The sequence below is a fragment of the Martes martes genome (genome assembly GCF_963455335.1).
Source record: "Martes martes genome assembly, chromosome: 8".
NCBI classification, from domain to species: Eukaryota; Metazoa; Chordata; class Mammalia; order Carnivora; family Mustelidae; genus Martes; species Martes martes.
In genome coordinates, this window is record NC_137895.1 from 118,153,885 (window position 1) to 118,178,997 (window position 25,113).

Sequence of the window (25,113 nt, forward strand, 5' to 3'; positions counted from 1 at the left end):
TGTGTGTTTATTGTTGTTTGTTTTTATTGTTGTTGTTGTTGTTGTTGTTGTTGTTACGGTTACATTCAGCTCTATCAAAAACCTGAGACCGACAATTGGAGAAAATAAATCAACTGCGGGATCCGGGACTCAGGCCCTCCCTTGCCACTTCCAGGTGTGGAACCTGCAAGAGCAGCACGGGCCTCACTCAGGGGCTTGCTAGAAAAGCAGTCTCAGGCCCCACCCAGGCCTCCTGAATCAAAATCCAAACTTTAACAAGATTCACGGGTGACCTGTGGGTATGGTTTAAAAAGTTTCAGTGGCGAAGGAAAAAATGAAACAAGATGGAATCGGGAGGGAGACAAATCACAAGAGACTCTAAATCTCACAAAACAAACTGAGGGTTGCTGGGGGTGATGGGGGTAGGGAGAGGATGGTTGGGTTATGGACATGGGGGAGGGTATGTGCTATGGTGAGTGCTGTGAAGTGTGTAAGCCTGATGATTCTCAGACCTGTACCCCAGAGCAAATAATACATTGTATGTTAATAAAAATAATTTTTTAAAAAGTTTCAGTGGCACTAACAGAGTGAAAGCTCTATGAAAATCCAGACCAAACATCGTGGATTTGAATGAACTGCTGGGCAGTGCTCTTATGACCTAGATTTCTATCCTGAGGAAAAACAACAACAACAACACTGAGAAAATATGACCTGATTTTGAGATCAGACATCAAACATACTATGTTCAAATGTTAAGTTCCTCAACAGGTTCAAAATGCACTAAAAGAAAACAAATACAAAGCTTATAAAAAATTTTAAAAAACTAAACTAAATATGGACTTCTAAAGATATAATTTGTAATAAACTAGAGTGCTTTACACACAATGATCAAGCTGCTCAAATCCAGAAACAATAACCCTTTCGGTTATTTATTACACCAAAGCTTTTTTATTCTCATTTTTATGTTACTAACCACCAATTCTCTGATAAGTTCGGTAACATCCCAACTGCCTAACTAAAAATTAATTTACCTCGATAGCATTTAAATGTGAAAATTATACTTTCAGCGTACACATTCAATCTGGAAATTTTCTCCTCCACTCCCCAAAAGGACTCCCGATCAGCAAATGTAATTCTCTACATTAACAAGATGTTTTGAAGCAATGAAGTTCAGTTAATTTCCAAATAATTTTTCTATAGCAGTATTTTAAATAAAATGTATGTTTAAAAAATGACCAGATCTTAACTATACTGCTGATGAGTTTCACAATCCTATCTAACCCTGTAACCACCACCCCAATCAAGGTACAAGACATTCCTATCCCCCCAGAAAGTCCCCTTGAGCTGCTCTGCAAGCCTTCCCCACCTCTGCCTCCCCACCAGAGGCAGTCACTTGTGGAGGTGGGGGTTCTCACCCTGATGTGGCCAGAAAATGGAGCCAAGAATGATTCTACAATTTAAGGCAGATAAAATAGCATTAAGAACTATAGAGCTTTGGGGCACCTGGGTGGCTCAGTGGGTTAAGGCCTCTGCCTTCTGCTCGGGTCGTGATCCCGGGGTCCTGGGATCGAGCCGCACATCGAGCCCCGCATCAAGCCCCGCATCGGGCTCTCTGCTTGGCGGGGAGCCTGCTTCCTCCTCTCTCTCTGCCTGCTTCTCTGCCTACTTGTGATCTCTGTCTGTCGAATAAATAAATAAAATCTTAAAAAAAAAAAAAAAGAACTATAGAGCTTTTTCTTGTCTGCAGGTGCTCTTACCATGCTTTAATCTTCAACAAACGCTTGTCTAATGTGCGGTAGCAAGGAATACAGAACACCTTGAGCTTAGTTCAGTCAACAGTGTGAGTGCTGATACAATTTGCTAAAACACAGAGTCTCCTTAAGTGAATTCTTTATCTGTTTTAAGTAGTATAAATAGCTTTTAAATAGGTATTCCTTCTTTGGGAAAATCCTAATTTCAAATAGTGCCTCCTGCCCTCCCATATCAGATGCCAAAAAGAGCCAGAACATAGAGTAATTTGCAGTTGAAAGTACAAAGTTTACTTTTTAAAACCTTTGATTATGCCATGTTATTGTTTTGGATTGAAGGTGGGAGTTAGGTAGACCAAACATTGTCTCTTTTTTCCTAAACCAATATATTTAATTAAAAATTAGTGCACAGAGAGGGGCCTCTGAGCACTGTCTTCCTTCTTTGAATTGACTTACTCCATCAATTTCTCAGTAGTTCACATTTCTCGATTTTAAGGACATGGATAAAGACAATGTATGTGATCCTTACAAAAATTATGAGAAAGGCACTGTTAGGTTTGGGTACACTGCAAATATAAGACACCACTAATATCAGCAGTTTTCATTGTAAATCCAAGTAATCAATTCTTGGTTTTTTTCTTAAAGCAAAAATAATGAGACCACATACAGCGCAAGTCCCAGTTACTCTTAACCAACAAGTCATTTTCCTGGAGAGTCGCTGTGTCTTTCATTAATGGCACACCAGCATCGGACGGTCAGAGCTCTGTTTTGGGGTCGGCTGCTGCATACTTGGGTGCCAGTTCGGTGATGAGATTCACGTAGTCGGTTTTCTCCGCACAGGCTCTGCACTCCTCTCCCCAGCTGTGCAATATCTGTTTCAGCTCTGCTACTCTCATCTTTGACAGGTCCACTGATGCCAGGTCCAATTTCTTTTCTAAACAACAAAAAGGGAAAGTACTGTTTAAAAAACAACAACAACAACAACTCTGAAAGACTTACAAAGGCCAGTGGTGTTACTTATCTTGGTGCCAACTACCTTATGTTCCAAAGTGGGGAACAGTTCCAATCTCTATGGAAACCAAGACTTACCTAAGAAAAATGTGTTATGTACAAAGCTATTGGAATCATTAGTGTTCTATTCAATTTACTTTCCATGGAATTATACTTGCTTCAAAACAGGGGCCTCGGTAGCTTTACAGGATTTTGCGACCACTCCATGGCTTCTCAAGACCATAATGACTAAAATGACTACACTGCATCTTAATTGCTGCTCCTAAAATACAGAGAAGAGTATTGATAAATGGCAGTGCTTTGGGATGGCCTTGAGTGTGGCCAGCTGAAAGCCCCAGATTGTAATTAACTAGAAAGTAATGGTTCGCTTTCTGTAAGAACACATGTCTGCATTAAAACAGATGGACATACCTATTACAAGGCCCTATGGAGTTTTTAAGTAACAAATGTAAAGACACCAAAAACATGAATGAAATTAAGAGCATTCTCATTGGTCCTTAATTGTTTGGGATCTCTGCCTGAACTCACCTGATCCTCTGTCCCTACTGGGATTACAAAATCATCATAGCATTCATTGGTAGTCCTTTGGGATATATCCACTTCTCTAATGCTAGCGCTTTGGTGCCAGCCGATCTGGCTCCTAACCTTCTTGCCAATAACGCTTGTTATTAACATCCAACTCCTCTAGAAAGACTGCTGTTTCTGTTTACTATCTGCAGACAATGTCGAGAATGCAGCTATTTCTCCATCGGCAAACCCCAAAACAGGAAAAACAAACAAACAAAGCTCATCTATAATATACTCATGATTGTAATTTCCCTGTCAGAAAGGGGAAATTCTTTTCCTTCCCCCCACCCCCATGACCAGTTGTGTGTTTGAGCATGGATACAACACTGAAGTTTGCTTATTTAACAATTAGTGGCAGCCCAGGACTTTTGCAGCTTGATTTCTCTTGAGGAGCCCTTTCCTTTTTTCCCCTGAATGATAGAACACAGCATTTAAAAGTCTCTTAACAGGTGCCTGGGTGGCTCTGTGGGTTAAAGCCTCTGCCTTCAGCTCAGGTCATGATCCCAGGGTCCTGGGATCGAGCCCCACATCGGGCTCTCTGCTCAGCAGGGAGCCTGCTTCCCCCCTCTCTCTCTGCCTGCCTCTCTGCCTACTTGTGATCTCTGTCTGTCAAATAAATAAATAAAATCTTAAAAAAAAAAAAGACCCTGAATAGCCAAAGCAATCCTTAGAAAGAACAAAGCTGGAAGCATTGCACTTCCTGATTTCAAACTGTACTACAAAGCTATAATAAAACAGTGTGGTACTGACATAAAAACAGACACATATACTAATGGGGTAGAATCAAAAGCCCAGAAATTAACCCTTGTGTAAAAGGTCAACTAATATTTGACAAAGGTACCCAGAATATTCAATGGGGAAAAAACAGTCTCTTCAATAAATGGTGTTTGGAAAACGGGATAACCACATGCAGAAAAAATAAAACTGGACCCCTATCTTATATCGCTTAGGAAAATCAACTTGAAATGGCTTAAAAGTTAAACATAAAACCTGAAATCAAAAAAATTCAAGAAGAAGACAAAGGGAAAGGCTCCTTGACATTGGTCCTGGCAATGATTTTTTGGATATAACACCAAAGCACAACAAAAACAAAAACCAATAAACAGGGCTATATCAAACTAAGAAGTTTCTTCACAACACAGAAGCCATCAACAAAATAAATGGCAAGTTATGGGACGTGAGAAAGTATTTGAAACTTATATATCTAATAAGAGGTTGATATCCAAAATATATAAAGAACTCATACAACCCAATAGCAAAAATATCTCAAACAATCTGACTTAAAAAAATAGGGAGAGGAACTGAATAGATATCCTTACAAAGAAGACATACAAATGGCCAACAGGTCCTTGATATGATACTCAGCCTCACTAATCATAGGGGAAATGCAAAACAGCCTTACAATGAGGTATCACCTCACATTTCTTAGAATGGCTGCCATCAAAAACTTAAGAGATAACAAGCGTTGGAAACAATTTAGAAAAAAATCACTGTTGCTGGCAGTGTAAGTTATTACAGCCACTATGGAAAAGAGTATGGAATTCTTTTAAAAATTAAAGTAGAACTACCAAATGATCTAGCAATCCCACTTCTGGGTATATATTAAAAGGAAATGAAAATAGGATATCAAAGAGATACCTGCATTTCCATGTTCACTGCAGCATTATTCACAATAGGCAAGATATGAAAACAACCTAAGTATCTATCAATAGATGAATGGACAAAGATGTGATGTTTGTGTGTGTGCACGTGTGTGTGTGACACACATGTATACACACACAATGGAATGTTATTAAGCTATGAGAAAGGAAATCTTGCCACTTGCAACAAGAAGAATGGACTAAGTGAAATAAGTCAGAGAAAGATAAATACTGTATGATATCACTTATACATGGAATCCAAAAAAGCCAAACTAATAGAAATAGAGCATAGGATGGTGGTTACCAGGGGCTGGTGGATAGAGAAATTAAGATGTTGGCAAAAGGGTACAAACTTCAGGTTACAAAACAAGTTCTGGGAATTTAATGTACGCTGTGGTAGTTATAGTTAATACTGTATTATATACTTGAATATTCCTATGAGAGTAGATCTTAAATGTTCTCATCACAGAAAAGATATGGTAATTACAAGACATGATGGAGGTGTTAGCCAACACAGTTGTAGTAATATTGCAATAGATAAGTGTATCAAGCCAACATGTCATACACCTTAAACTTACACAATGTTTTATGTCAATTATATCTTAATAAATCTGGAAAAAAAAAAGTTAAATTTTAAACCCTTTTTGTTATTTGGACAGTCCGCTACACCCTGTGCTCGGGGGACCCTTCAATTTTTATAGTGATCTCCATCCTTTAAAAAAAAATAGATCTAGGGGCGCCTGGGTGGCTCAGTGGGTTAAAGCCTCTGCCTTCGGCTCAGGTCATGATCTCAGGGTCCTGGGATCGAGCCCCACATCGGGCTCTCTGCTCGGCAGGGAGCCTGCTTCCTCCTCTCTCTGTGCCTGCCTCTCTGCCTACTTGTGCTCTCCGTCTGTCAAATAAATAAATAAATCTTTAAAAAAAAATAGATCTAGCAAAAACATACTTTCAGGTCAAAAACCAAACGACACCTTCCTAATTGAAAACATAATCCATCTCTACACTTCCCTTGTTTGTTAATTTCATGGCTGACTTAACAAAATACCTTTAAACATAGATGCTTTGATAACTCAAATTATTAATATCCCACCAGTCGAAGACCCTGTTCAATCCCAACTTTACTTCCAACCATAAGCAGGGAAGGAGAATTTAGAACTGCTGGTCTATTCGAGATAAATGATTAAAGGGAAAAAAAAAAAAACCACTTTCTTGCAAGTGTCAGTAGTGTCTTTGAGTTTTTCTAGAGAACTTGGCATCTGGCTTTAATTTTAAAAGAGGAAAAACTCTGTAACCCAAAAACTGTAAGGAAAAAGTTGATCCCAAAATTAAAACTGGTTCATGGCTCCCCAAGGGCCTCTAGTGGCCAGCATTGCCAAAACATTAGTAACTCTGAAATTTCTTTTCAGTAATATCTGAATAATTTTTCTATTGTTCAAGGATCCAAGTCGGATCCCTTGTATATAGCAGATGTTATTCCAAATACATCTGTCAAATAAAAGAATCAAGACAGGCTTGTTCCTTTTATGAATATTGTTTATATAAACTCAATGATTCCTGCCTCTACTTGGAAGCCAATAAAAACAGATGCCTTCCCCATAATCACTACCTTGGAGATTAGGGCCTGCCTTTGGCAAATTAAGAAATAGATTTGTCTTTGGTATCTTCTGACTTTAAACCTATTTAAAGCCAGCTTTGTAAAAATAAATAAATAAATAAATAAAGCCAGCTTTGTCACTATGGTGCATAGGCATATTACACAGCTATGTTGGAAAATAAGACTAAAATAATTCAGAGCTGGGTGCTAATTACTTAAGTAGTTTATAATGCTACAGTGGGTCTGTAACATAAAACAATGACTTAAGAAAAAGGAATGAGTCTTTCCTGGTAAAACTCTCAGTTATTAAGGATAGGCTAAGGGAGGGATGCCCCAGGCTTTCCACCCACCTCTTCAGTCTACCCAAAAGGCTGGCCCAGATGCAAATCATCTGTACTATACAGGAATAGATCTATATTGGTGAAATTCATAAGGCCAAGGATAATGTTTTAAATAGGACAGCTCCTCCCTTTCCTCACTGTTTATTTTAGGCACCCTCGATAAGCTTACTTCATCAAGCAAAACCTGACTTGATGTGAATAACCTATTTCCTAAATTTTAAAACTGGCAGGATGGTAGACAAATCTAGGGGAAAAAGGTATAGTCCATCTTTAAAACTTCAAATTCCCGACATCGCCTTTGAATAGATACAACTTTTGTCTTAATAGGTCACCAAGAGCTAAATCACCATGAATAGCTGCTCCCTTTACATTTGGAATTTTTCCTTGACACACATAGTTGACATTGCCTTGGTGATTTAAGAGTTTAAATGTGGCTATCTGGGTTGGCAGATTTACCAAATGCTGATTGTGTCAGTATTCATTTCTCTTCCCCCAGAGGAGCTCAGATGGCACAAGGCACCATTCAGCAGTCCCGGAACCTACTGGTGAGTGGAGATTTTCTTCCCTTCTCACACCAACTTTTTAGAAACAGGGACCTCAGTTTAGAGAATTGGCCCTGGACATATTGGAAAAATACATCTGTCTCCATTATACCATATTTCAGTTCACAGATCTGGCTGTCCATCTTCTTGAGCTTCTCACAAATCTTTGCCGCAGGCATATGCACACTCATTGGGCGAGCAACCTCACTGAGGATCTTCGTGGCTGCGTCCTTCGTTGCGCCTAGATAATAGCACTGAAGGAGTACAAAGGGAATTTAGTGTCCTGGGTGATGAAAAAAAGTAGTTAATATAGTTTGGAAAAGTGAGAAAGAGGCTAACCTAATTTTCATGGCCCAGCTATTAAATTTTAACTCCTGCTGACTAAGACACCAGGAAACAAATTGTTCCATCCCCGTGATCATGTTAATTAGAAGCGCCCTACACTTCACACGATGCTAAAAGACTAATAAGAGCCAACACTTGCTAAGTGTTTTCTCTGTGCCAGGCACTGCTCTTGGGACTTTAAAGGTCTTAACTTACCGAACTCTCACAACAGTCTTGTGAAGTAAGTACTATAATTATCCCCATTTTACACCCAAGTCAACCGAAGGTCACCAGTTGGTAAGCAGAAGAGACGGAATTTAAAAATCTAGTATTTTGGCTCTAGAGTGCATGTCCTTCTCCATCATGCTATGCTGTCTTTCCAGCTGCCTAACCGAGGCAATTTACACTTAAAAATACGAAACTTCGTGGCACAAATGAAATGTTGAGACCCTTACAGTGTGTCAGTGGTGAACAGTCAACAATGCAGATTTAACTGACAAACTGAACATCGAAATTTTAGGCAGAATGAATTGGCTGGCAATTATCTGTAGTAAACTAAAACACTATATTGAAAAGTCATTTGTGTAAACCCAGGAAACACCATTATAAGAGAACATAAATACTTCATTAGTTATGTAGAAATGACTTGATAAAAATGTTTTGACAGGTTTGACTAATAGTCTTGGTAACAAATAGAGAGTCTACCCATACTTAACCCAGGACAGAAAATGCTCATTAGAAATTTGTGTAACTTTACTTAAAACATGGAATTGCTTGTCTATTCAGAAAGCAAAATGAATCCAGATATATTCTAAATGAAAATACATAGGACTACATTTCACTGGAAGATCAATTTCTGCTTGCTATCTGCAATGAACATGCTTCAGGCAAGCATTTGAACAGGAGAACATTAAGACAAAGATGAGAAATGAAACTATTAACAAGTTCTTCAAGCATAAGGGAAAAATGAACAGGGAAAATTTACCATACCAAGCGGTTTTCTTTTCCTTTGACATCCAAGCAAAAGCTGACCAATTCCTTTTCTATGGTGTCCAGGGAAAAGTTGACTCCTCTGGCTATCAAGGAATTATAGAATCGGTTCAAGAATTCTTTACAAACTAAAAGGATCAAAGAAATTGTGTAGTTAGGTGCAGTATAACCCGGACCACAATGTGTATGCCCCGCTCACCAAATAAAAAAGTTAAATATGATTCAACACATTGTGACAATGAATTCAAATTATAAGTAAGAATGGTTTGGGGTCTATAGCAATTTGCTTAGTGGGCCCTGAATAATATGAATTTATCAAATCAATCAATCAACCTTTGGAATGAAGTTGAACCTAAAATGAGAATTCTCCCACAAAAGTTAATCTTAAAAGAGAATATAGCTTTATATAGGATATGATGCTTGGGACAGCTTTGTTTAAAGCACAGAGAAAAACCTGAATACATATCTTAAATGAAACCCCTTGGTAGTCTGCCTGTCTGTATGTTCTGTCATCACAAACTTAAGTGAAACTCCAAATTTGAACAATCATATTCAATCCCAGGATCCAGAGTCAGAAAAGAGGCAGAGGAGCCATGAAGTGGCTCAGGCAATAACCAGAGTCAGCATTTGTTGGGTGCTTACAGGTACTGGCACCATTCTAATGTTATTAACTCATTCAAGTCTCAGAACAAAGTGATGCTGTAGACGCTTACCATCCTTATTTTACAGATGAGGTAACTGAGTCAAAGAGAATCCAGTTAACTTTCCTAATAAGTGCTGGAGAGGGAATTAGATCCCAGGTCATCTGACCCTGGCCCTACACACTTATCTATTAGGTACTTCTGCAGTAGGAGGATGCTGCTTTCCTATGTTGCTTTCCCAGATGGGGCAAGTGTGCGGAGGAAGGAACTGAAGGCCAGAAGTTTAAACTGGAACACAGTGGCACTCGTATTAGAAAGAGAATTCTAGAGGAACATACTAAGGAAGAGTGGAGAGTGCTCTGGCCCTTGGTTCTATCCCTACTCTTGATTTATGGTATTAACTAAAACCACATAATGCGCTCCCATCCCCAATGTTCAAGTGTCTTATCTGTTTGTCTGGCAAATGAGGCAAGGTCTACTGATAACCCTAATACACAAACTAGACACCTGCTGTAGTTTAAACTATGTTCATCTCATTAAAATAGTTTATTTAATAAACATTTATTGGGCACTTCCTTTGTATAAAACACCTTAGGAGTACTACTAACAGATAAACTTCAGGAAGGAGGCAGGATCCAGAAAGGAGAATCAGGTTGCAAGAAGTAATGTGAGAAGAAAAAATTGCAAGTGGGAGAAAAATCCAAATCAAGATAACTGTGTAAACAAGAATAATAAACATGTAGGGGTATAAGCATAAGGTAAAAACCCAAAAACAGGACAATCCTAACACATAAGGTGGGAAATATAGGAGAATTCACTTGAAACTGCCTAAGATTCTTTATCATCCAGGAGAGAGTGGAGAAACATTATTGTTAAGTTATAATAATTTTTAGCCAATTCTCAAGTTAACAACGTAAGGGTAATAACTAAAAAATATGAACAGATTACTTTCAGATCTGTATTGGTGCTCAGCATGGGGAGGGATAGTTCAAATATTATCAGTCTGCTGGAAGACAGAAAAGGTTTAGAAGAAGAAGAAAAAGAAGAAGAAAGAAAAAGGAAGAAAGAAGAAAGCACAATACATTTTTTCAAAAAACACAAAATTAAGTGGGAAAAAGAAACCCAAATATATCATTAATTACAATAAGCATGAATGTATTAAACTTGCAATTATAGAACAGGATTTTTCAAAGCAGAACTATCAAAAATTCAATTGTATGCTGTTTATAAGAGTCACATAAAAAGTATGAGACTACAGCAAAAGGCTGAAAAAAACAACAACAAAACTGAGATTTTAAAAATAAAAAATTACGCCTAGAAAATGCTAACCAAAATCTGCTTAAGTTCTGTAAAAATTTTTGAGAATAACAACAGTTGCTACTAACCATAAAATGAACCGTTTACCAGAAATACAAAAATAAATGTTGTAAACTAATGCATAAACAATAACATAGCTTAATAATATAGAAAATCCTGATAGAATTATAAGAAGAAATCAACAAATTCACAATAACAATAGATGGCTGAACACCCTCAGAGCAATTATTTGATCAAATTGACCAAAAGTTAATAAGGACATTAAATATTTGAGCTGTATTCACAAGTTTGACCTTATTACCTGTGGAACACTTCTCCCCCAAATTAGAGAACCCACATTCTTTTGAAGAAACTATGGAATATTTACATTAATATACCAGGTCATAGGCCAAAAAGCAGTTCTCAACAAGCACCAGAAAACCTGCATTAAGCAGGCCACATTCCCTGAATATAATTAGAAATGAGTAACAAAAATAATATGATCCAACTCAGTATCTGTCCTCCTTGTGCCTGGAAATTTTTAAAATACACACTTCTAAATAAGAAAAAGTAACAGAAATGTACAGGTTTTAGTACTCAATTCCAGCAAAAATGCTATACATAAAACTTAAGGACTACAGTTAAGCAGTACTTACAAAGAAATTCATCACATTAAGTATGTATGTTTCAAAAGAAAAAATGGAAAATAAAAAGTAAGCACTCAACTTAAGTTTTTAAAAGTTTTAAAAGTATAACTATATAGAAGAATATAGAAGAATATAGAAACTGTCAGATAATAAAATCACATAAATTAAGTAGAAAAAATAAGGATATATGAAAATAATAGCCAATAAGGATAGACAATTTCTTAGCAAGGAAAAAAGTGATAAAGAATTTTTTAAGTGATAAATAATATTCAGACAACCAAATAACAAGTAAGAACTCTTGGTAATTAAAAATATGATTGTGAAATTAAAGGAGAAAGTCAACCAGACTTATTTAGGGAATTAGGTTGGGGTGGGGGGGGAATCACCAGGAAGTGGACCGAAAAACAAAGAGTTTGAAAATGATTAATAAAATTTAAGAAATTTGGGAAGACAAATATCTAAGTAATGAGCTTCAAAAAGACAGAATAGGGAATTGTCAAAGAACCAATATAGGAAATATTCTTTTTAGTGGAAGACATAAATATCTGGATTGACAGATCCACAAAATTGGAAAAGATCTATATTAAAACACAAAAATCAAGAAACTTTAGAACACCGGTAAAAAAGAAAAGATTCTATAATTCTGCTGAAATCTAAAATAGCTCTAACAACAATTATGAAATAGGGTGTCATTAGATTTCCTAACACTGGAAACGATAAGTAAATGGCTTAATGTCATCAAAATTCGAGAGAAAAAATGGTTTTGACCTGGAATTCTATAGTCAAGCTATTAATTAAAATGCCAAAGTAAATGAAGTTATTTTCAACACTCAAGATCTCAAAATTATATTATCATGTGATTTTTTTTCAGGACAGTAGTTTTCACCAAAACAGAAGAGTGAACCAATCAAAGGAATGCCTTGGGTTCCAGGAAACAAAGACTCAAACACAGCAGAGACCAAGGAAATTCCCAGGAGGGGAGGGAGTCCTAGGACGACAAGCTGGAGAGATAAGTGTCCAGGTTAGAGCAGGACCCAGGAATTAGGCCACCAAGCAGAAAATCAAACTAATAGACTACCTGATGTGGTCAGCTTATTCAGAGATGATTTTCAGTTCTGCCAGAAAAAAATAAAATTAAATAAAAAATAAAAATTAAAAAATACATATGATATAAATTAATGATTAGAACAAAACTGATCAAGGAAAAATTGAGGCAAGTTTTAATTCAAAGGGAGAAAGATGTGCATGAAAGATGAAATCCTGGTGCACTAAGTAACTCACCTTTGAATTATATTTACATGGCACAACAATATAAACCCTGAGATTTATTTTTACCCCAAATGGTGATGTAAAGGTATGTTAAATGAGAGAATGGGTGTGCAGGAGACAGATGTGGGTGGGTGTATAGATCTAAAAATTCATTTTCCAAAGATAATAAAAGTGAAAAACTGAAAAAGAGCATTTTAATCAGTTTATTTAGATTAATAAAGATATGTGTCAGATGAAGCAGCTAAACTACTTAGAAGTAACTGCAGAGTAAAGCACTACCTAGAGAAGAATGGCTAAGAGTCTAATATTTTTCAATATAGGCCCAGGGGAAAAAATTTATAATTTAAATTTATGCATATACATAACTATTTGATAAAAAATATAAGCTATAAAACATTGATAAAAAAAAAGAAGGCATACCTAGAGAGGGAATAGAGACTCTAAAATCATAAGAAAACACCATAAGAAAGCTTTATTTCAATAAATTTGAAAACAGCATAAACAACATCACAGAAAAGATAAACAAAAATAACTTACATAGAAATAAGAAACTGAACAGAGCTAAACCATTTTAAAAAATTGAAGCAGTAATTAAAAATCCACCAGGGAAAAAAAGAAACCCACTACCAGAACTATTTTATATAAACTTTCACAGAGACAAGGATAGCAAAGGAAAAGAAAGAAAGGAAAGAAAAGCTCCCAATCTTTAATGAGATTGGCCAAACATTGACATCAAAACCAGGCAAGGACAATATGAGACAAAAATTATTGGCCAATTTCACGTTTTGAAAATAAAATGCACATTAAAAAATCATAATCAAAAAAGAATCTCATCAGTGACCAAGATGATTTAAAATCAGAAAAGCTATTAATGCAATTTATCATACGATCATCTCAGTAGATGTATACGTATTTAATAAAATCGAATTTCTGTTCATGATTAAAGCAAGCATCCATATGCACACACTTAGCAAACTCAGATTAGAAAAGAACTGCATTGACTTAATAAAGGATATCTAAGAAAGCTCTACAACAAATGTCCGACATTAGCAGTAAAATGATCCTTTTCACCACTTATATACAATACAGAACTGGATGTGTTAGCTAATAGAAAAAAATGTTTATTAGAAAGGAAAAAGCATGGTTCAGTAGGTTTAGCATTCAACTCTTGATTTCGGGTTCAGGTCATGATCTCAGGGTCCTGAGATCAAGCCCCACATCAGGCTCCATGGGGCCTGCTTAAAATTTTCTCCCTCTCCCTTTGCCCCTCCCAACCCCAGCTCACACTCACTCTCTCCCTCTCAGAAAAAAAAAAAAAAAAAAGGAAGGAAAAAGCAAAATTTTTATCATTTGCAGATTATATGATTGTCTAGGTAGAAAAACATTCTTAATAAGGAGAGCATTATGCAAAATTGCTGACTATAAGATTAATACAAAGAAATAATGAGGAAACTACAAATTTAAAATAAGAAATCATTTACAGTCATGACAAAAATTCTAGTATAACCAGGAATAAATTTAATGAAATATATCAAGACTTTGGAAGAAAAAATTACAAAACTTGATCAAAAGACCTTAAAGTAGACCTCAGAAATGAAAAGATAAATTATGTTCATGGATGGGAAGTTTCAATATTATGGATGATAATTATTTTTAAATAAACTTATACATTTGATGTTATTCCAGGGGCACCTAGATGGCTCAACTGGTTAAGCTCTGCCATGATCTCAGGTCATGATCCTGGACTCTCTGCTCAGTGGAGAGTCAGCTTCTCCCTTGGCCTCTCCTCCTGTCTTGTGCTCAATCTCTCTCTCTCTCTCAAATAAATAATGTGATTCTAATCAAAATTCAAATAGGACTTTTATAGATTTTACAACCTGATCCAAAAATACATATGAAGAAACAAGAGCAAATGAAAGCCAAGAAATTTTTGAAGAAGAAGAAGGAAAAAAAAGAAAAAGGAGTTTGAGGAATAGACATTATCAGATATCAAGATTTGGTTCTGGAGCTATAGCATTGAAAACACTGTGGGAATGGCACAGAATAGACCAGGAGAATTAGTCTAGAAACAAATGCACAAATCTAGAGGAGGTTGGTAAAGGATAGAAGTGATGCTAAAAATCAATGGAGGATAAAAATTTACTAGGCAATAAATGGTATTAAGACAACTTAACCACAGAAAAAGATAATCTTAGATCTCTATCTAAAACTAATGAAAACATAAATCCCTGGTGAAGATTTATATGGGAAGACCATCACTACTAATTTTTTTTTAATTTCTTTTCAGCATAACAGAATTCGTTGTTTTTGTACCACACCCAGTGCTCCATGCAATACGTGCCCTCCTTAATACACTCCACCTGACTCCCCCAACCTCCCACCCCCCGCCCTTCAAAACCCTCAGATTGTTTTTCAGAGTCCATAGTCTCTCGTGGTTCACCTCCCCTTCCAATTTCCCTCAACTCCCATCTCCTCTCCATCTCCCTATGTCCTCCATGTTATTTGTTATGCTCCACAAATAAGTGAAACCATATGATACTTGACTCTCTTTGCTTGACTTATTTCGCTCAGCATAATCTCTTCCAGTCCCATCCATGTTGCTACAAAAGTTGGGTATTCATCCTTTCTGATGGAGGCATAATACTCCATAGTGTATATGGGCCACATCTTCCTTATCCATTTGTCCGTTAAGGGCATCTTGGTTCTTTCCACAGTTTGGTGACCGTGGCCATTGCTGCTATAAATACTGGGGTACAGATGGCTCTTCTTTTCACTACATCTGTATCTTTGGGGTAAATACCCAGTAATGCAATTGCAGGGTCATAGGGAAGCTCTATTTTTAATTTCTTGAGGGAATCTCCACACTGTTCTCCAAAGTGGCTGCACCAACTTGCATTCCCACCAACAGTGTAAGAGGGTTCCCCTTTCTCCACATCCTCTCCAACACATGTTGTTTCCTGTCTTGCTAATTTTGGCCATTCTAACTGGTGTAAGGTGGTATCTCAATGTGGTTTTATTTTGAATCTCCCTGATGGCTAGTGATGATGAACATTTTTTCATGTGTCTGATAGCCATTTGTATGTCTTCATTGGAGAATTGTCTGTTCCTGTCTTCTGCCCATTTTTTGACATGATTATCTGTTTTGTGTGTGTTGAGTTTGAGAAGTTCTTTATAGATCCTGGATATCAACCTTTTGTCTGTACTGTCATTTGCAAATATCTTCTCCCATTCTGTAGGTTGCCTCTTTGTTTTGTTGACTGTTTCCTTTGCTGTGCAGAAGCTTTTGATCTTGATGAAGTCCCAAAAGTTCATTTTCACTTTTGTTTCCTTTGCCTTTGGAAACATATCTTGAAAGAAGTTGCTGTGGCTGATATTGAAGAGGTTACTGCCTATGTTCTCCTCTAGGATTCTGATGGATTCCTGTCTCACGTTGAGGTCTTTTATCCATTTCAAGTTTATCTCTGTGTATGGTGTAAGAGAATGGTCGAGCTTCATTCTTCTACATATAGCTGTCCAATTTTCCCAGCACCATTTATTGAAGAGACTGTCTTTTTTCCACTGTATATTTTTTCCTGCTTTGTCGAAGATTATTTGACCATAGAGTTGAGGGTCCATATCTGGGTTCTCCACTCTGTTCCACTGGTCTATGTGTCTGTTTTTATGCCAGTACCATGCTGTCTTGGTGATCACAGCTTTGTAGTAAAGCTTGAAATCAGGTAATGTGATGCCGTCAGTTTTATTTTTGTTTTTCAACATTTCCTTAGCAATTCGGGGTCTCTTCTGAGTCCATACAAATTTTAGGATTATTTGCTCCAGCTCTTTGAAAAATACCAGAGGAATTTTGATTGGAATGGCATTAAAAGTATAGATTGCTCTAGGCAGTATAGACATTTTAACAATGTTCATTCTTCCAATCCAAGAGCATGGAATGGTCTTCCATCTTTTTGTGTCTCCTTCAATTTCTTTCATGAGTGTTTTGCAGTTCTTCGAGTACAGATCCTTTACCTCTTTTTAGGTTTATTCCCAGGTATCTTATGGTTCTTGGTGCTATAGTAAATGGAATCGATTCTCTAATTTCCCTTTCTGTATTTTCATTGTTGGTGTATAAGAAAGCCACTGATTTCTGTACATTGACTTTGTATCCTGCCATGTTACTGAATAGCTGTATGAGTTCTAGTAGTTTGGGGGTGGAGTCTTTTGGGTTTTCCATATAAAGAATCATGTCATCTGCGAAGAGAGAGTTTGACTTCTTCATTGCCAATTTGGATACCTTTTATTTCTCTTTGTTGTCTGATTGCTGTTACTAGGACTTCTAATACTATGTTGAACAAGAGTGGTGAGAGTGGGCATCCTTGTTGTGTTCCTGATTTCAACGGGAAGGCTGCCATCACTGCTAAATTTTTAGAATAAAACCCAGGAAAGCATCTTCATGATGTCAGGATAGAGAGAAAAGATTTTGTAAAGAAGGTACAAAATACAGATCATATATTTGATTACAGCAAAATTAAACACTTTTATAATGCCAAAGAAATCACAAACAAAAGATAAGACAAGCTGTAGACTGGAGGAAGGTATTTATAACTTATATAACTGACCAAAGATTAATATCTAGAATACATGAGAAATTGCTATGGTCATACCCTTTGGTCCAATCATTACCAATGACCATGATCTCTCTATAATTTCAGTTGAAATCCCATTGTTTGACCATCACCTCCTATCTCTCCAACTCACCTCCTCTAACACCCAATGCTCAAGTTCTCCCAACCCCACCAGGTTGTACAATCCATTGATTTTCCCACCTTTTTTTTTTTTTTAAGATTTTATTTATTTATTTGACAGAGATCACAAGTAGGCAGAGAGGCAGGCGGAGAGAGAGGAAGGGAAGCAGGCTCCCAGGACCCTGGGATCATGACCTGAGCCGAAGGCAGAGGCTTTTAACCCACTGAGCCACCCAGGTGCCCTGATTTTCCCACCTTTTAACCATGCTTCCTTGTCCAGTTTACATTCCACGTTCTACACTATAGTCACTTCTTTGCACATAAACTCAACTTTCTTGCATCTTCCTCCCTTGTTTTATGCACCTGGAAAAACCCTAACCCTAATTAAAGTCAACTCCCCACCCAGTTTGTACCTATACTCTCTGAGCACAACTGGAGGAAATAACACAGTGGTGCTCACTGGTCTCACTTCAAATTCATGACCACGAATTTCCAGTGAGCCATCAGGGCTGCTTGACAACCCTACTCCTTTGGCCATACTTGCACTATATCCAACTTCCCAAATGACAATTGCAAAACTGCTCTCTCCTCAAACCTAGTCTAACACCTCCACCTCATTCTCACTCTCACCTCATGATCCTGCATCCTATTTCTCCGAGGGGAAAAAAGCAACAGGAGAGAACTTTGCCCTGGTCCTGCCACCTTTATCTACCACACCTGTACCTGCATGTTCTGCCTTTATTCTATGAATGAACTTTGACAACCCTTACACTTGCTAAGGAGAGCCTATCAACTCCCTGCTCCTCCACTTCTACGCTCTCCCTCCTGTCTCGTTCCCCATTAGCCTGCAACATGCATGTGTTACTTCTCACATCTTAGAAGCAATAGAAAGATCTCTCAAGACCACATTCCTGCCCCACCACCACCAAATACGACCCCATTTCCCCATTCCTCTTCAAGAAAAAAAACTCAAAGAATTTTTATGCTGTGGTTTCTAATCTCCCTCCTCTTCCTCTCCCTCACTCCCCCACACCTAATTTAAAGCCAGTGAGTTATAAAAGGTTTGTTGTGAAAAACAGAGTCCTTTGCCTCCTCTTGTTACCTGATTATTTGTTTCTTTTGTCTACTTCCTTATTTTGTCCTCCATGATAGTCATTTGAAATGTATTTGTGAGATTATTTGAAGCCTAAAATGATGATGCCTTATTTCCATAAAGGATTTGTGTCTGTATGTATCAGGCTTGGGAGCTACTAGCCAGGGAATATTTTAAACTAAATTGAGAGCTTGATATTATCTTGGACCCCTGATGTGAAATTTAGCTGCAAATCCAAGTGAGGACATCTTGTGGTTATAATCGCTCAGAAATGTATTTATTCCTTTCTTCTGTTCTGCACAGTGTCAAGGAAATCTTCCCTAGAGACCTCTGTGTGTAGGGATGGGTTAAGTTTATTGCTCATTCAACCATGCTCTCAGGGAGTATTTGGGATTTGGGAATCCCAGATTAACAAAGAAGAGTGTCCTAGTAGACTCCTTACTTAAAACAAGTCTTAGGCTTTGCCTTCCGTCTCCCTCACATGGAAGATCATCTTTACTTTGGCCAGTGTCATCTGGGCAAAAATGAGTGTAAATTCAGTTTGCCATTCAGGATTGCTCCTTCCCCTTCCAATTTTGGACTAATAAATTTTTCTATCTTGTCAGCTCTAGGTTCCTTTATGATGTTTTCATATCTTCTTCAGCAGCATTAGGATTTCTTGGTCAGAGGATTGCTACGATCTGACCCACTAAGTTCCCAACATCCTAACCAGATTCTTTGAAAATGAAAGTCAGATTATGCTACTTCGTCTGCTCAACAGCCTCCTATGGCTTTCCATATCACTCAGAGTCTAATGCAGTCTCTAGATTGTCCCAAAGTCCCTGATGACCTGACTCTTCACTGCCTCTCATGCTTGTGTCTGTCACCTCTCCCACTTAAGCTACATTGCTCTGTCCTCAATGAGGAACCTAGACTGGATGTGACATATGTATTTTTTGGCTGAATAAAAGAGCTCCTGCATATCTATAAGAAAACAGCAGTCCAACAGGGAAAAATTAAATTGAAAACACATATAATCTATCACCCAGAAATTCTTGTTCTATGACCTAGAGAAATCATTACCCGTGTGCTCCAGGAGACATGTATAAGAATTGTTTAAAACCATGTTTAAAACCATGTTTTAACCATGGTCATGTTTTAACCATGTCAAAGTGGGAAGAACCTTACCAAAACTCCAAGAGAGAATAGTTACATAAACTGTATTTCCCTCAGAAAGTAGAATTCTATAGGCAATTTTAAAGATTTTTTATAGGCAATTTTTAAAAATGAACTACAGAGGCACCTGGGTGGCTCACTGATTAAAGCCTCTGCCTTCGGCTCAGGTCATGATCTCAGGGTCCTGGGATCGAGCCCTGCATCTGGCTCTTTGCTTGGTGGGGAGCCTGCTTCCTCCTCTCTCTCTCTCTCTCTCTCTGCCTGCCTCTCTTGTGATCTTTTTCTGTCAAATAAATAAATAAAATCTTTAAAAAAAAAAAAAAGAGCAAAACCAAATCCTGGTAAGAAATATTCTGGAGGAGCTAGGCCGTGGAATTGCCTGTCTCTTCTTTAAAAAAAAAAAAAAAAAAAAAAAAAGAACTACATCTGTAGTTATCAATGTACATAAGTGCCCTAATATCATGTTGAATGAAAAGGTTGCAAATGAATATGTACAATGTACAATTATATAGAACTAAGATAAAAAAAATCACATAGGTTATTTGTGATACACACATTTATAGTAAGAGTTCTTTAAAAATGGAAAAGAAGGGGCAACTGGGTGGCTCAGTGGGTTAAGCCTCTGCCTTCAGCTCAGGTCATGATCTCAGGGTTCTGGGATCCAGCCCCACATTGGGCTCTCTGCTCAACAGGGAGCCTGCTTTCCCCCTCTCTCTGCCTGCCTCTCTGCCTACTAGTGATCTCTCTCTCTGTCAATTAAATAAATAAAGTCTTTAAAAATGGAAAAGAAGCACACATTAACTTTAGAACAGACATTTCTCCTGGAAAGGGAGAGAAAACAGTGGCTATAAATGTGTTATTTTATTTTTTAAAGAGAGAGAATGGTAGCAAAAATAGCAAAATATTAACAATGAATCTAGATGCTAGGTATAGGTCATATAAAAAATTTTCCTGTTTGAAGTAGTTCCTAACTGATGTTAAAAACTCAGCACAATATCTTTGACTGTCACAGAAATCCCCAATAAGCTCAATAAAATATTTGGTAATTGCTAGGTCCGTGATCAAAGAAGTGAGACTGATACAAAGCGAAGGTCAAGCAAAGCTTTATTTCACGCCAAGCATCGAGAATCAAACCGACTGGTCGGGGCCGCCTCTTACAGAGAGGGCGACCACCCCCCAGCCTCACAGAATAACTTTTACAGAGCAAAGGCCATGTGGTTGAGCCTGGCCACACACAGGTGGCCAATGAGATTGCAACACACAGAGAAAGCTGCACAGTCATGCTAGGTCACACACGGGTGGCCAGTTGAATTACAATTTACCCTATAGTAGATATTTGAACTAGCCTATCACCTTGGTCAGAATTGGTGCCCAAAAGGCGGGACCCACACTCCTTGGTAGCTAGGGAGACAGTATGCTCGCTCCACTGATTGGACGTCTCTACCTGGCCTGACCCGCCCTTATATTTGGGCTCTGTTACCTGGGACTGGTTGACCATATTTTACTAGTTTCCCGGACTTGCTTTTAAGTAAGTCCCCTGGGGGTGGGGGATGGGGCGTGGGGAGGAGGGAAGGGTCAGTTTAAGTTTTACTGCATAAACAACAAAATGGCTGTTCAAATGAGATGGAGCTGCTCTGGCTAAATAGGCCCTTACAGTAATGTTAATGAAATTGAATTTAAAAGTTCAAGGTGAAATCACACATCAATTAAGCAATTATTAGCCAAAGCCCAATTCTTATATTTGGGAAATATAAGAATGCCACCTGCAGGAAAAGAGCTATAAGTTTTTCAAAAGATAATGATCAATGCTTAAAATTAGGTTAGTGGAATAATTAAACTGGCAATGGGCTAGAAATTATTTTCAGGAGTTCCATCCACACCTTCTAAAACTGCAGTCAGTCCCACATTATCTGCTTGATTTTGGAGGAAAAGTTTTAAAAAGACTCCAATCGTGGTGATACCAGGACTAGGGGAGAATTGCTACCTAAGAAGAGAACACAAGTTATAAGGAGTTAGGAGTTAAAGAGTAGCCAGAACTTCTTGAATAATTTGTATCCTACTTCATCGTTCTGATTTTATTTTTTAATATTTCCTTAAATAATTTAGTCCCCAACACTATACTCAGAAAGCAGTATAAGTAGTAATTCAGTGATTAGGCTCTGAAGCCAGACTTTCTGGGTCCAAATCCCAGCTTTACCGATTACTACCTGTGTGATTTTGGGCCTTTCGCTGTTGAATCATCTGACAGTCTAACTCTAAAGTTAGACTTAAACACAGGGCTGTGTTTAAGATTTTCTCTTTTTTTCTTCTCCTTTCTCTCTAGTGATTCATTCTTGACAATTTCTTCAATCTTCTTACTTACTAATTGTTTCATCAGCTGTATCTCATCTGCTGCTAATCCCGTTAATTTCTATTTGTAGTCATTTAATCTGATTCTTTTCCAAATATGGTTGGACATTTTTAAGAGTCTTTTGCCCTTTATATTTTCATTCCCTTCCTTTATTTCTTAGAACATAATAAATATATTTTCTATTCTGTGCCTGGTAATTCCAGTACCTGAAGCTTTCCACTAGTCTCTGCCACCAGTCTCAACTGGCTGTCACTTATGGTGCCCGGCTTCCCCATGGGTGCAAGACTTTTCTGAATGTAACCTTTATTTCTTGGACTTTAACCGTGAGAACTATTTGCAGGCTGGGCTAAAGGTGGATTCCTACAGGTAAGATCACCATTTGCTGATGCCTAAAACCCCTTTAAACTAAAATTTCAGTTTGAGATGCTTGGGACCATCCAGGTTGTGTGCATTTGGGCCTCAATGCATATGAGGGCTATCTTGTGATTAGGAGTTATCTGGAGACAGTTTTGTTTTCCCTTTTGGTACAAAATTCAAATACCACAATTGCTTTCAGTCTCTAAAGACAGGGATAGAGTTGTGGTTATTTCCAGGTTATTTTATAACGGAGGTCTAGCTCTTTAGGGTTTCAAATTAATTGGGGGAAGACCTCATATTACACTCCTAACTTGGGAAGATCCTGAGCTTTGTGTTTATTCTCTTTATTTTACCAAAGCCATGAAAACCTAAATTCAGATTGCTTGAGTAACAAGTGCCCTCAAGGCAAAAGCTAACTTCCCCATTCCTTTTACCTCTTTTGGTCCACTTTCACCTTGATTTTTGGCCTCTGGTTGTGCCTTACTAACTTACTCTTAAAATTATTTTTAGGAGCTCCTGGGTGGCTCATTGGTTGAGCATGACACTTGATTTTGGCTCAGGTGATGATCTCAGGTGTTCTAGGATGGAGCCCTGAGGCGGGCTCCTCACTCAGCCAAGAGTTTGCTTGTCTCCCTGGGACCCTCCCCCACCCCTCCCAAGCACACGCACCCACACACACTCTCTCAAATAAATAAATAAATCTTTAAAAAATATTTTTACATTTTTATTTTATCCAGTGTTTTTAGCTGTTTTCAGCTAGAGGACCAGTCATGTTGTCTTTCAGAGCTCCAAGTCCTATTCATTCCTAATGCTATTAATAGGAACAGAATATTAAATACAACAGCCCCTCATTTGTGTTCTTAACAAATATTCATTGAGCAATTAGTAAGTACCAGACAGTGTTCTAGGCTGTTGAAAAACAAAGTCCATACCCTCAAGGATTACATGTTGGGAAATAAATAAAAGTATCTTATGGCTGTGAAGAAAAAGAAACATGATAATGGGGGTAGAAAGTGACAAGGTAAATAGTATTATTCTAAATAGAGTGGTCAAGGAAACCCTCTTGGATAAAGTGGTATTTGAGAGAAACCTTAAGAAAGGGAGAAGACCATAAGTGGACTACTTGGGGGTAGAACTCTCCTGGCAAAGGGAAGAAATGCAAAGGCTCTAATGCAGGAGTGTCCTTGATAGGTCCAAAAACAGGGTAATGGGAGCAGAGTGAGCAAGAGGAGGAAAGACAGTAAAAAATCAGTCAAACACACAATAATTACAATATGCTGTAATAAATCTAGACAAGATGGCACATTTAATGAATCGAGGGTCTCTGGCTTTTCTGAACTGTTTTCAGGTAGACACTCCAGAAATTAAATTACTAATGAGTAATCAAATCTATTGTTTATGTCTCACAAGTTCTGCTTTAAATGCATAGATGCAGTTGTAAGATTCTTTAAACAAAATTGTAACTTAGAGGAACAAATATAACTATAGAAAGTTTAAAAATTATATTTAAAAATGATATCGTGTAGATATTTCAAATTTCTGGAGAGGTTTAATTATTGCAGGGCTGGTAGAAAACTGGACTCCAATTCTTAACACTTCATCAAGTTATTATACAAACTACACTCATCCAGTTATTCAATGTATACTGTGAATCTACAATTTCCTGTTAAGCAGGGATAGAGTCCCAAGGTCACATAAGGGTGAGAAGGATATACACTTACATCCATTATTTTGGTCTATGAAAAATGGTTGTTACAGCAGTCCAGGAGGAAGGGGCTAGCATAGCCAATTTTCTTCTTTAATCTTGTTAACAACCCTCTGAAGTAGTTACTATCACGCTGATTTTGTAAGGAAGGGGCATGGGGGCTCAGAGCACAAGGGTTGATGGAACCTAGCCCCACGTGTTTTGATTTCAAGTGCATAGCTCAGGTTCTGCGAACAGAAAAGGAATCATTCCTGGGTATTCCTCCAAAGGAGTTATTGTACTCCTTTGTAAAGCAACTTTATTCTGTAAGTCCTAACAAACGTTACTTTTGTTCTCTGGTTTAAACCACCTCAACTCAATTACAGACAACTTGTTTTATTTTTCTTTTGGGAGTCAAACAAATTTAAATTTGAAAGACCTCGCCTGAGCTGGGAGAGGCCAGACTCGCCCACTCAGAGTGGCAGCATAGATGGAGCGCTAGGGTCCTCCGAAGCTAGTCGCGTCTACGCAACATCTAATCCAAATCCAAACTCCCCGGCCGTTTAATAGTACAAGACGGGAAGGGAGGCGGCCTCAAGGTGTCACTGGACGCGGATCGAACTTCCCAGGCTTGGGAGAAGGCGGTGGGAAACCAGGGATGGGACCTGCATTTCCTGAGTTAAATATTATTTATAGCCAGCGCCTGGAGAAGCCAAAGCCGACAACAGCTGCGCTGCAGCGCGGTGCCACGGCCATGCAAGCGGGTCTCACACCGCTCACCTTCACAGTCGGCCCCTGGCCGTTCCCCGGCCTCCTGGCCCATCGCCGTCCCCGGGTTAGACACCCAAAGTCCGGCACAAAGGGCCACCACTGCGGCTGGGCCCATGCACCACATGATGAGCCAGCCGCTCCAGACGCCTGCCACCTGCGTCCACCAAAATAGCCACGCAGCTATCGCCCGCGGCTGTTACAGGACGCGGAGGGGCAGAGCAAGGGGTTAGCCGACGGTGAAATCTGCCGGGAGTTGCTGGGCCAAATGACGCAATTCAATCACGAGTTTCCATTGGCTTTCACGTAAGGAACTAGAAGGGGGCGGAACGAAGACATCCTTTCCCGTCCCTCCCCGACTGGCGCATGCGCAAGATCGCACACGCGCTGCGATTC

The 25,113-nt window shown here is 38.3% G+C and overlaps 1 protein-coding gene across 1 annotated transcript; it reads right to left on the minus strand.

Moving 5' to 3' along the window:
* Positions 1–883: 883 nt before the first annotated feature.
* On the minus strand, positions 884–25,087 carry CDNF (cerebral dopamine neurotrophic factor). Its single transcript, XM_080812123.1, has 4 exons — positions 24,730–25,087; positions 8,737–8,864; positions 7,535–7,676; positions 884–2,661 (listed from the first exon to the last, which is right to left on the minus strand). The coding sequence occupies exons 1-4, from the start codon at positions 24,842–24,844 to the stop codon at positions 2,483–2,485; spliced, it is 564 nt and encodes a 187-aa protein (XP_080668249.1). The 5' UTR covers positions 24,845–25,087; the 3' UTR covers positions 884–2,482.
* Positions 25,088–25,113: the final 26 nt, after the last annotated feature.

Bases quoted from the DNA above. Each gene is read 5' to 3' on its own strand.
- CDNF (XM_080812123.1), bottom strand. From the start codon at position 24,844: ATGTGGTGCATGGGCCCAGCCGCAGTGGTGGCCCTTTGTGCCGGACTT. The intron at 7,677-8,736 runs GTATGGTAAATT...GTACTCCTTCAG, and splicing joins AAGGAAAAGAAAACCGCTTG to TGCTATTATCTAGGCGCAAC. The intron at 2,662-7,534 runs GTATAATGGAGA...TTTGTTGTTTAG, and splicing joins GATCTGTGAACTGAAATATG to AAAAGAAATTGGACCTGGCA.